Genomic DNA, 12415 nt, shown 5'->3' with positions numbered 1-12415 from the left:
CAGGAGGCTGAGTCTCCATGTAATCTGTTATCTCAAACACAGCCCAGACCATCATGAGACCAGGATGAGGCTGTTGAGTTGGACTGTCAGCCATGTTGGTGATGAATGGTGGAGCAGGCTCGAAGAGCCGAATGGCCTCCTCTTGTTCCTATCTTCTATGTTTCTATGAAAGCCAACTTCCTGTCCATGGACTCCACCTACACCTCACATTGCTGTGGAAAAGCTGCCTAAAGCTCTCACTCGGGCAATGATCTCCTCCAATCACTTCCATCAGGCAGGAGACACAGACGCCTGGACACATGTACCAGCTGGTTCAAGACCAGCTTCTTCCCCACTGTTATTAAACTGATGAATGGACCTCTCTAATTTCAATTCGAATGTTGATCTCACGCTGTGCACCTCCTGTGCAGCTGTAACCCTGTATACCTCGCTCTGTCTAAACACCCTATCACCTGTATGTCCTTGATTGCTATGATCTGCCCCTACTGCTCGCAAAACAAAGCTTTTCACTGTACTCAGGTACACATGGCCACAATAAATCAAGTCAACACAAACAAACATAGTCGACATGATCCCCCATATTACAGATTCAGTCACTTTGTTGTCTCTGTTTCTTGATGGGGGATAGCTGACCTTCCCCTCCTCTTCCTCACTGGACAGGACGTTAGCCCATTTTCTCCCTGAGCAACAACAGGGAGGTGGCATGGTGGCTTAGTGGTTAGCACTGCTGCCTCACAGCACCAGGGTCCCAGGTTTAATTCCCGCCTCGGGCGACTGTCTGTGTGGAGTTTGCACATTCTCCCTGTGTCTGCATGGGTTTGTTCCAGTTTCCTCCCACAGTCCAAAGAAGTGCAGGTCAGGTGAATTGGCCATGCTAAATTACCTGTAGTGTTAGGTGCATTAGACAGAGGGAAATGGGTCTGGATGGGTTACTCTTCGGAGGATCATGTTGGGCTGAAGGGCCTGTTCCTGCACTGTAGGGAATCTAATCTAATCAACAACACCTTTAGTTTCCTCACTGGACAGGACGTTAGCCTCACATTCTCCCTGAGCAACAACACCTTTAACTTCCTCACAGCTTTCTCTGAACTCGTAGGCTTTGTATGTTGCTTCATTAAGGAGTTATGAAGATGCATGTCAGTTAGGAGCAGGAATACTCCACTTGGCTCCTTGGGTTGGCTCAGCCATCCAATCAGATCAAGGCCGATGGGATTAATCTACATTCCTGCCTACTCTACATAGCTTTCCATTCCCTCATCAGGTATTTGACCAGCTCTGCCTTAAACGTTTCAAATGCAGGGAGAGGTTGGGGCACTGCATCTGGATGGGATGCTCTTTGATGGGCCAAACAGCCTCTTTCTCCACTGTAGGGATTCTATTCTAACCCTCTGTGAGAAATAAAATGCTCCTTCATCTCTATTTTAAATGGATGACTCCATATTTTTAAATAGTGACCTTGGCTCCAGCTTCTCCCACAACAGGAACTATTTTCTCCACACACCTATAACTAATGGCAACGAGATCAGCCAGGTGGACCTCAGAGAATCTGAGTTCCCCTAATGGGGCTGTTAATCTGGTCCAATCAGGGAGCCCTGGCTGACAGATACAAACAGGAGTGTCAGAGGTTCTGCTCACTCTGAGAGCTGGCTCTGAGGGACTAGATCAGTGTCCAGTGCACTCCATATGTAAATAAAGGGAGACTTGGTAACAGGATACCAGCCTTTAGGGAATTACTTCACACCCCATCAAGACCCCAGGATCTTATACATTTCAACCAAGTTGCCTCCTACTGATCTGAATTCCAGTGGATCCACGCCCAGTTGGTCCAACATTCCCACAGAAAACAAACCGTTCCATTCCTGTGAATTGCTGACGTGTGAGCATGTTCCATTCTGTTTGGTTAGAGTGAGTCTCTGACTCTTGGCAGAAGAAGCAGACTTGTTTGAGCCACAGAAATCTTCCTTTTACGAAGGAATTCAACATTATTTTGCTTGTCAGTTGCAAACAAAAATTTGGCTAACCCAGATAAATCAATGAGGAATTTCGGCTAATCATGTGAATTATTAATCATTTTAACTGGTTTTGTGTTTTCTAACCTTCAAATGGGAATAGATGATAACCTTCACACAAGTCCACTTAGAGTCATACAGCACGGAAACAGACTCATCCATGCCAATCAGATATCCTAAATTAATCCAGACCCATTTGGCCCATATCCCTCTAAACTCTTCCTATTCATATAAACATCCAGATGCCTTTTAAATGTTGTAATTGTACCAGCCTCCACAACTTCCTCTGGCAGCTCATTCCATAAACACACCACCCTCTGCATGAAAAAGTTGCTCTTAGGTCCCTTTTAAACCTTTCTCCCATCACCTTAAACCTATGCACTCTAGTTTTGGACTCCCTTACCCTGGGGAAAAGACCTTGGCTATTCACCCTATCCATGCCCCTCTTAGTGTTATCCGAGTTTGACTTGTCAAGAGTACACCGACCATAAAATCACTTCTTTTCAAGCAAAATCTGTTTGGGAGGGTTTGAATGTTGTGACGTGCTGCTGGTTAGCCCACTTAGTCAAGGTCAATGGTTCAATCCTCAACTTCCAGACTGAAAGGTGTTCAAATTTGTGCGGAGTCCTGATTGGGACAGTGCTGCCATCTGCTGCCCACTCTGGGAATTATCTCAGTGGTTATATAAGGGGCACTAAGTAACAGACTAATAACAAATAACAGTCAATAATAATTCCTTGGAGGTGGTTAACTGTATCGAGCTGGTAATTTTAAAAAAATCATTCAGGGGATGAATCTATTGTGGGCTGTTCCAGCATTTATTGCCTGCCCTTACCCACAGACCATAGGAACAGGAGTAGGCCATTCAGCCCCTTGAGTCTGTTCCACCATTCAATTAGATCACGGTTTAGTTGTGGCGTTAGTCTATATCCCTGCCTTTGGTTCATTTTGTTTCATACTTTTGTTTGACAAAAATGTATCTATCTCAGAATTAAAAATAAAAACTGATCTAACATCCACTGCCGTTTCTGGAAGAGGGTTCCAAACCTCTCCCATTTTGTGTATGTCGAAGTGCTCCCTAACATCTCCTGAACAGTCTGGCCCTGATTCTCAGACTATGCCCTCGGTCTGGAATCCCCAGCCAGTGGAAACAGTTCATCTTTATCTCCCCTGCCTTGTCCTGTTTGAAGAAGGTGTTGGTGAGCTGCCTTCTTGAACTTCTTGGCACGGTGGCTCAGTGGTTAGCACTGCTGCCTCACAGCACCAGGGGCCCAGCTTCGATTCCAGCCTCGGGAGACTGTTTGTGTGGGGTTTTCACATTCTCCCCGTGTCTGCGTGGGTTTCCTCTGGTTTCCTCACACAGTCCAAAGATGTGCAGGTCAGGTGAAATGGCCATGCTAAATTGCCCATTGTGTTAGGTGCATTAGTCAGAAGGAAATGTAGGGGAATGGTTCTGGGTGGGTTACTCTTCGGAGGGTCGGTGTGGACTTGTTGGGCCGAAGGGCCTGTTTCCACACTGTTGGGAATCTAACCTAATAATTTAATCTAATGCAGTCCGTGTGCCTGTAGGTTGCTAGGCAGGGAACTCCTGGAGTTTGACCCAGCAATGTTGATATGGTGATATATTTCCATGTCAAGATGGTGAGTGACTTGCAGGGGAATGCAGGAGGTGGTGTTCCCATGTAACTGCTGCCCTTGTCCTTCTAGATGTTAGAGGCAGTTGGTCTTAGATCCACAATTCCGGGAGGGAGGGAGTAAAACATGGCAAAGTGACAGAATTAGACAGTGAGGAACATGACAAACCTGCTATCCATTAGAAAGTCAGACAGTAATTGAGGGGAGTTCTGGGCACAGACAGTGCAGGGTGAATATACCAGATTGGCAGCTGGACTCTGAGGTTTAGATTAAAAGATAAACTTCACAAACTTGTGTTACACTGGCTGGGATTAAGGAAAGTTAAGGGGTGATTTCACCAACATGAGCTAATCAGGAATATTTCCACAGGTGAGCAGTTTAGCACCATTGAAATACATTGAAAATAACTCCTGTGATTCCAGAGTTTAGGAAATGAAGCTGGGCAGGTGGGTGAGCTGGCAGTCCGTAACCATTTTGGAGATAGTGATCATAACACATGACATTGAGCATTGGGCTGGAAAGGACTAGGATAGAGCAGGAGTGACAGTTCTAAACTCATGAAAGGTGATCTTCACAAAGCTGAGAGATGATCAGGTAAAAGTGAACAGGCCACAGCTACTTGAAGTAAAGTCAGGCCAGTGTAAGACTTTGAAAAGCGAGATTCGAGGGGTACAGTGTAGACATGTCCCCACAATGAGCGAGAGTCGCACTACAAATCCAGAGTACCCTGGGTGATATAACAGAAAAATACAGCTCAGGACAATCTGAAAGTAAGTGATACTTTAGGAAGCTGAGAGGAGGACAGAAGGTACAGAGTGAAATGAAAAAGGAAATGAGGACAATAAAGAGGAATTTCAGAATAAAGAGTCACTCTCTTCTGACAGAGATGTGGTGATTGTCTCTAATGTTCAAAAACAGAAATTTCAGGAGTGAGGTTGAGGACAAAGTAGAAAGAAAAAGTGCTGGAGAAACACTGCAGGATCCGGCAGCATCTTTAGAGAGAGAAACAGAATTAATGTTTCAAATCCAGAATGAGATTATGTGCCTTTATTACAAAACTAACAGCAACTTGGAACAATATGCAATTCCTAGCATGTTTCTTTTCTCCTGTCATAAGATTTTGATTGACTTTCATATCAATAATTTGCACTGCTCACATATCCCAGCAAAATCTGTGCTGTCAGCTGGCTGTATTCCATCAATGAAAGAAATTGAGTGAAGCCACAAGGGGGCAGCAAAAGACCATGTTTCATTTGCTTTATTATGCAGTGTTGAAGATTTCAATAATTAGTGAACTAAAAGCTATCATTATTATTTAGAATGTGGATTCGACGTGAAAACCAGAAGAGAAGATTACTTCAAACAATTTGGAGGCAGTAGCAGCCGAGCACACATGGTTGCTATTCCCTCCCCTGTCTGCCTGTTCCTGGACTGCTCTCAAGGTGTCAGGATCCACATGCAAACCTTGTGAAAAACAATATCATTGTGAATCTTGTTTTTATATTTGAGCTGCTGAAATTGTCGGGAATTGAGATTCAATTAACCGTGAAACTCCACTTTAATCAGTTACAGTAAAGTGCACAGGGCTGCAATTCCAAACTCGACTGAAAACAAGAGAAATAGCAACAATATTGGAATCCGGCAGAATGTCTTTGTTTTAAAAAAATCACAAAACATAACACTACAGACTCAGACCTTCCTCCTGCTCTCTCCCCAAACCCAAACACAAGATGTGGAATCAAATCTCGGATCGTGCAGCTGCCAATCGCCAGGCCTGCGTTAATGCCAAAAACACCAGCTAATCCTACCGATAAGGGTCTGCTTTTAATTCATTCACAGGCTGTGGACTGGCTCAGTAATTAGTGCCCAACCCTAATTAAGAGTCAACCACATTACTGTGGGTCTGAAGACACATATAGAATCCCTGCACTGTGGAAGCAGTTCATTCAGCTCATTCAAAGCACACCTACCCATTAAAGAGCATCCCACCCAGACCACACAATCCCTGTAACCCTGCAAATCCCCAGACACTACAGGCAATTTCCAATGGCCAGGCCACCCTAACCTGCACATCCTTGGACTGTGGGAGGAAACTAGAGCACCCGAAGGAAACCCACACGCACACACAGAGAACGTGCAAACTCCACACAGACAGTCACCCAAGGCTGGAATTGAACCCAGGTCCCCAGCACTGTGAGGCAGCAGTGCTAACCACTGAGCCACCATATCACTCCCAAATTGATCAAACTAGACAAGAACAACACATTTCTTTCCCTAAAGAACATCAGGTAATTAAATGTGTTTTTCCCCTGACAAACAAGAATGGTTTCACAGTCATCATTAGACTTTGAATTCCAGATTTATTATTGAACTCAAATTGCACCAACTGTCATGCTGGGATTAAACAACCCAGTGCTGCTGTCTCTGGGTGAATGGTCTGTCAGCAGGTAAGAGCCTCATTGACAAACCCATCTCTGTCAGTAACAGAAAATGGTGTTACCGTCAGACCATTGGCTTGTGCCTTGACAGTATGAACAATGCACAGGCCTGAGTTGTGTGCTCTGGGCCCCTCAGCAACTCACCGCGTCTCTGATTGTACTTACGAGCTGTTGATAATGTGGAATTTTTCCCCTTTCTTGAAGGTGAGGTCATCCTCTGTCCTGGCATCATAATCGTACAGTGCAATAAACAGGGTCACACCACCTGTCATAACCCAAACACAAAATACAATGAAGAGACACAAAATGGCAGAGGACAAACAATTGCTCCAGTTTTCATAACGCATTCCCTCCTTCCACATTCTCTCTCATGCCGCACATGCACAGAGTATTTCCTTCATCAATGAATTGACATTCAACGATGGGGAGCTCTTTCCCAGAGTCAATCATTAGTGGCTGCTGGGGGGATCTTGATCACAACAACATAGGTTTAGGAGTTGGTCATTCAGCCCATCGAGGTCGATCTGCCATTCTAGATCATGGCTGGTGATCTCCTCAGTGCCATGTTGCTACACCACCCTCATGTTGTTAGTATCCCGACACCTACAGACTTCTGAGGGAGAGAGTTCACCATTGTGAGTGAAGAAATTCCTCATCTTCCTCGTGAAACGTCTGCCCTTTACCCTGAGACTGTCCCTCACTCTAGACCCCAGTGTTAGGGAGAACCTTCCTTTCTAAACCACCCTGTCACATTCTGCAAGAAGATTAGAAATTTCAATGGATCATCCTTCATTCCTTTACACTAGAATGAATACACATCCTTGATCCATCCCCAAGACAATCTCAGTAAACCAATCCCACTGAGTATGGTGACTCTCTGTGGGGTAAAATTCTCACACATCCCTCCACTAAACAGACTTGACTTTCTTGTTGTTCAGAGCTGAAAATGTAGTGCTGGAAAAGTGCAGCAGGTCAGGCAGCATCCAAGGAGCAGGAGAATCAACGTTTCGGGCGTGAGCCCTTCTTCTTGTTGTTCACTCAGGTTTTGATCGCCTCCTGCACTGAGGTCTCTGTGTTCCCCGAATGCCATCACCTCGTGACTATCTCCCAATTCCATCGTTATCTGCTATGCCATTAGTCACCTGAATCCTGAGCTCTGGAGTTGCTTCCTTAAACCTCATTACCTCTTTTCCTTCTGATTAGTTGCTCATTATGGCCAAGTACTTGGTATTCAGAACATCACTTTGAAGCATGTTGGATTGTTTACCAAGTGAACAACATCCTACAGATACGTTAATGTTGGCATCACCAGATAGTGCTCAGCTCTCTGGGGTGGGGAGGGTGGGGAGGGGAGTTTTCCATGTAAACAGTGGGTGGCTGTTGAATCAGGTGCATCACTAACAGAAGTTGGGAAAACAACTCAGACATATTGAAAATCCTTCAATGATTCACACCACTGAAGTCAAGATATAGATCAGACTTAGATTCTCACCAACAGAATTTGAGGAAATCTAAAGCTGAAGATATAATAGAAGTAGACAGGTTACAGAGAAAAGACAGAGAGAGAAAGAGAGAGACACGCACACAAGGAGAGAGAGAGAAAGGGAGAGAAAGAGACGGAGAGGAAGAGAGATACAGCAAGAGAGAGAGAGAGACACTCATACACAGAGAGGGACAGATACACAGAGAGACAGACAGAGAGAGTGACATAACTCCACCAATCTTTGTATCATCTGCAAATTTACTAACCCGCCCATTTACATTTCGATCCAAGTCATTTATATATATCACAAACACTGAGGTCCCAGTACGAATCTCTGTGGAACACCACTAGCCATTGACCTTCAGCCTGAAAAATACCCTTCCACCACCACCCTCTGCCTTATATGGGCTAGCCAATTCTGAATCCGTGCTACCAAGTCATCCTGGATCTTCTGCATGAGTCTACTGTAAGGGACCTTGTCGAAAGTCTTCATGTAGACAACATCTACTGCTCTACCCTCATCGATTATCTTCATCGCATCCTCAAAACATCCATTCAAGTTAGTAAGACATGACCTGCCCTGCACAAGGCCATGCTGACTGTCCCTAATTAGGTCATGCTTTTCCAAATATGCGTATATCCTATCCCTAAGCATTCTCTCCAATAGCTTCCCTGCCTATAGTTTCCTGGATTATCCCTATTTCCCGTCTTGAACAGAGGAACAATACTAGCTCCTTGCCAGTCCTCTGGGACCTCTCCAGGGGCTAACGAGGATACAGTGATCTTGGTCAAGGCCCCAGCAATCTCCTCTCTTGCCTCTCTCTCTCGTAACCTGGGGTAGATACCATCAGGGCCTGGGGCCTTATCCAACTTAATGTTCTTCAAAAGATCCAACGCCACTTCTTTCTTGATCTCAAAATGCCCTAGCATATTAGCATGCTCCACACAAATCTCATTATCCTCTATATCCTTCTTCTGGATGAATACTGATACAAAGTACTCATTTAGGATCTCACCCACACCCTCTGTCTCCGAGTACAAGTTGCCTCCTTTATCCTGTCTGAGATATTCGCTTGTCGTTTTGTTTAAGTCTGGGTTGGTTGGGAAAACGAGGGGATTTTTGTCATCACCATCAGTGAAGACTGATGGATATGACAGCGGCAGCAACAGTTTATCAGCTTGGTTCCTGGAAAGGCAGAACTGACATAGGAAAGGCAAGTGATACTGTCAAGGGGGGTTTCGAAGAAGGACAGGAGATCGAATTGAGGTAAATAAGATGCTAAAGGGCATTGCCAAAGTAGACATAGAGAGGATGCTTCCCTCATGTGGGACAATCTAGAACGAGAGGCTGTAGCTTTAGACTCGGAAATCAGAGATGAGGAGGAATCACTTCACTCAAAGAGTCATGAATGTGTGGAGTTCACTCCCTCAGAGTGTGGTGGATGCTGGGACAGTGAATACATTTTAGGAGGAGCCATGCAGATTTTTAATGAGTAATGAGTTGAAGGGTTTTAGAGAGTGGGCAGGACAGTGGAGTTGAGGCCAAGACGAAACACAATAAGCTTCTTCATCCAGAGATCGGGGGTCTGCGGAGTTCTCTGTCACAGAAAGCAGTCTAGGCTGAAACTTTGAGTGTTTTAAGAAGGGGTTGGTTATAATTCTGAGGAGAACTAAAGGTAAAGGGATCAAAGAGTTTGGGGAGAAAGCAGGAACACAGGATGGAGCTAGACAATCAACCATGATCCATATTAAATGGCAAGAGAAAGTGAGGACTGCAGATGCTGGAGCTCAGAGTCGATGAGTGTGGTGCTGGAAAAGCACAGCAGGTCAAACAGTATCTGAGGAGCAGGAGAACCGACGTTTCAGGCATAAGATGAAGGGCTGATACCCGAAACATCAATTCTCCTGCTGCTCGGATGGTGCCTGACCTGCTGTGCTTTTCCAGCACCACTCTCTCGACTCATATTAAATGGCAGATGATCAGCCATAATCCATATTAAATGGCAGATGCAGGTAGAAGGTCAGAACGAGCTGCTGCTATGTCTCTCCAGTTGCTCGGGGGCTGACGGAGCTGCTGGGTGATCCTCAGAGACCTGTCGTTTTCACCGTCTGGTTTTGTATTGACAGTGGGACAGGTCGGCAGTCACCCATACAATAACAATCTTGGTGCTTGTGCCCAGACTCTCTGAGTACAGGCAGAACAGCAGACAAACCTAAACTGATTGGGAAAATGTCACTAAAACAGGAAGTGAGGTTCACAAGCACTAATTGTGTCCTCGGAACAAGATATTTCGAGTACGGGCAAGTGTGTCTGAAAAGATTCACACCCAAGTTGGTACTTCCTGTTTGACTGCAGCTTTTCACACATTCGTACTGCTCTGATCTTTGGCTAAAGAATGATTAATAAAGTTTCAGAAAATCGAGATTTGGCAAATGGCTTTGGTTTGTGTGAGGTTTCTGGTTAAATGTCATGATGTTGTCACAATGCACCATTTTTAAAAAACAAATGGGTGGTTTTATTGTTATTTTGTTTTGGTAACTTCCCTTTACTTTAAGATATCCCCACATTCTGGAATACTCTGTACAAAGCTGGTCACTGTCCTTACAGAGGGATGTTAATGCATTGCTCAGAGAAGGTTTACTGGACTAATCTCTGGACTGAGTGGGAAGGCTGGACAAGCAAGGACAGCATCCTCAGGGGTTTAGAACAGTCAGAGTTGACAACTTTTTAAAACTCATTTGTGGGACATGGTGTCACTGGTGGACCAGCATTTATTGCCCGTCCCTAGTTGCCCCTTGAGAAGGTGGTGGTAAGCTGACTTTTCAAACTGCTGTAAGCTATATGCTGTCGGTTAGACCCACAATGACCTTAGAGAGGGAATCCCGGGATTCTGACCCAGCGACAGTGAAGGAATGGCAATGTATTTCCAAGTCAGAATGGTGAGGATGGTGATTGCCTTGGAGGGGAACTCACAGGGGGTGCTGTTCCCATGGAAACAAAGATCCTGAGGGGGCTTGGCTTGACTGAGTGAGAGTGGGCAGAATGTTTCCTCATGTGGGAGAGTCTAGAACCAGAGTCGCGGTTTAAAAATAACTGAGAGCCCATTTCAAATCGAAAGTAGGAAACATTCTCTCTCTCAGAGGGTTGCAATTTCCTTCTCAAATCTTTCAGAATTTTTAAGTCAGAGGTAGGTAGATTCTTGATTACCAAGAAAACAAAAGTTTATTGGGAGATGCAGGAAGGTAGAGGTGAGCTTAAAGTCAGCCAAAATCTTATTGAATCGCAGGTATAAAGGACGGGCTGGCCTACTGTAACTCTTTGTTATTTGTAATTTAGATTCACTAGGCAACACAGCAACTCCACTGAGCTTGCTATTTATGATGTTAAATACTCTCCATTATCTGAATCTGTCAGTCATAGAATTATACAGCACGGAAACAGACAACTTCTCTGTGCTGACCAGATATCTTAAATTAACTTCATCCCATTTGTCAGCAGCCGGTCCATATCCCTCCAAACCCTTCCTATTCATATACCCATCCAGATGCCTTTTAAATGTTGCAATTGTACCAGCCTCCACCACTTCCTCTGGCAGCTCATTCCATACATACACCACCCTCTGTGTGAAAAAATTGCCCCTCAGATCTCTTTTAAATGTTTCCCCTCTCACCCTAAACCTATGCCCTCTAGTTCACCCCAGAGAAAAGACTTGGACTATTTACCCTATCCATGGCCCTCATGATTTTATCAACTTCTATAAGGTCACCCCTCAGCCTCTGATGCTTCAGGGAAAACAGCCCCAGCCTGTTCAGCCTCTCCCGATAGCTCAAATCCTCCAACCCTGGCAACAACCTATGTTTCTGTGCCGTTTCTAACCCTGAAAAGTTGCAAGGCTTCTCTTGAATTGATAATTGTCGAAACAGCGTTTGAAACCACAGAGCTTTGGGGCAAGATGGAAATATAAACAAGTACATTGCTTTAGATTGTGCTCTTCCCAGTCATTCAGTAACTGCAATAATTACAGTTCTGGGGGCTTTCTATTTAAATGTAGTTTAAACGCTATCTCTGCATATTTTAAACTGAGGGACATTAATTTTGTTGCAAACTGTCAGTGTTTGGACCATTCCACAGTACTCAACAGCCAGGATTTGAAAGCTTGCAAATCTGTTTCGACAGGATAAAGCTAAGCAACTGAATAAACAGGAGCAAACCCTCTTACCACCCGCCCCCCACCCCCCCCCCCTCCCATTTATCAAATAAACAAAAAGTGATGGAAAAGACAGAACAGAAGCCAACCCATCACTGTCCCAATTCTGTCGGGAAGATCAGATCGCCCTCACTTCACCATTCCACTGTGAACAACTTCGCAACTTTGTAGAGCGTGAATCTTTAAATTGAGTGAGATGGGCCGGAGCATGGAATGGATAGGGAGCTGGAATCCTGCTTTAGGCTCTGGGCTTTTAGCTCCTTCCTGTCTCCGGACAGTTTCCTTTCATTCAGGAGCTCAGGCTTGTTTCGCTCAGAGACACCCCTCAAGAAGGTGCCCAAGCTGCTGCATGGAGTAAGCCACTTGATTATTTCCCTTGTCGCAGAGACAGTACATTCTGCAATAATTTCATTGTTTTTCTAAACAAAACAAGTAAACTCTTCCACTGTTGAAACTCAGAACGCTGAGTGCAAGTGGGGGGTAACAGCTTAACTACGAAAGAGCAACTGGTCCACTGAAATGAAATCGGGACACAGCGGGAGGAGACAGGGATGTTCATTCAATCATTCGGGAGATGTGGGGTTGGTATTTATTGCCTGTCCCTGAAGAAGGAGCTGGAGAATTTCCTCCCCGACACCCAAG

The 12415-nt window shown here is 44.9% G+C and overlaps 1 protein-coding gene across 13 annotated transcripts in view; it reads right to left on the bottom strand.

The window, feature by feature from the left end:
• LOC122563474 (proto-oncogene tyrosine-protein kinase Yrk-like) overlaps positions 1 to 12415 on the bottom strand; it is a 346505-nt gene that overhangs the window by 50059 nt on the left and 284031 nt on the right. For all 13 annotated transcript variants that reach the window (XM_087976674.1, XM_043717232.2, XM_087976677.1 and 10 more), the window contains one exon: positions 6248 to 6347. In XM_087976674.1, the coding sequence (XP_087832800.1) occupies positions 6248 to 6347 (100 nt within the window). The remainder of the gene's footprint in view (positions 1 to 6247; positions 6348 to 12415) is intronic.

The sequence above is a fragment of the Chiloscyllium plagiosum genome, unplaced genomic scaffold (assembly GCF_037043375.1).
Source record: "Chiloscyllium plagiosum isolate Xiang-an unplaced genomic scaffold, Cpla_swu_hap1 HiC_scaffold_30, whole genome shotgun sequence".
Lineage (NCBI taxonomy): Eukaryota > Metazoa > Chordata > Chondrichthyes > Orectolobiformes > Hemiscylliidae > Chiloscyllium > Chiloscyllium plagiosum.
The sequence above is the reverse complement of the archived record's forward strand: the minus strand, read 5'-3'. Positions and strand labels throughout refer to the sequence as shown.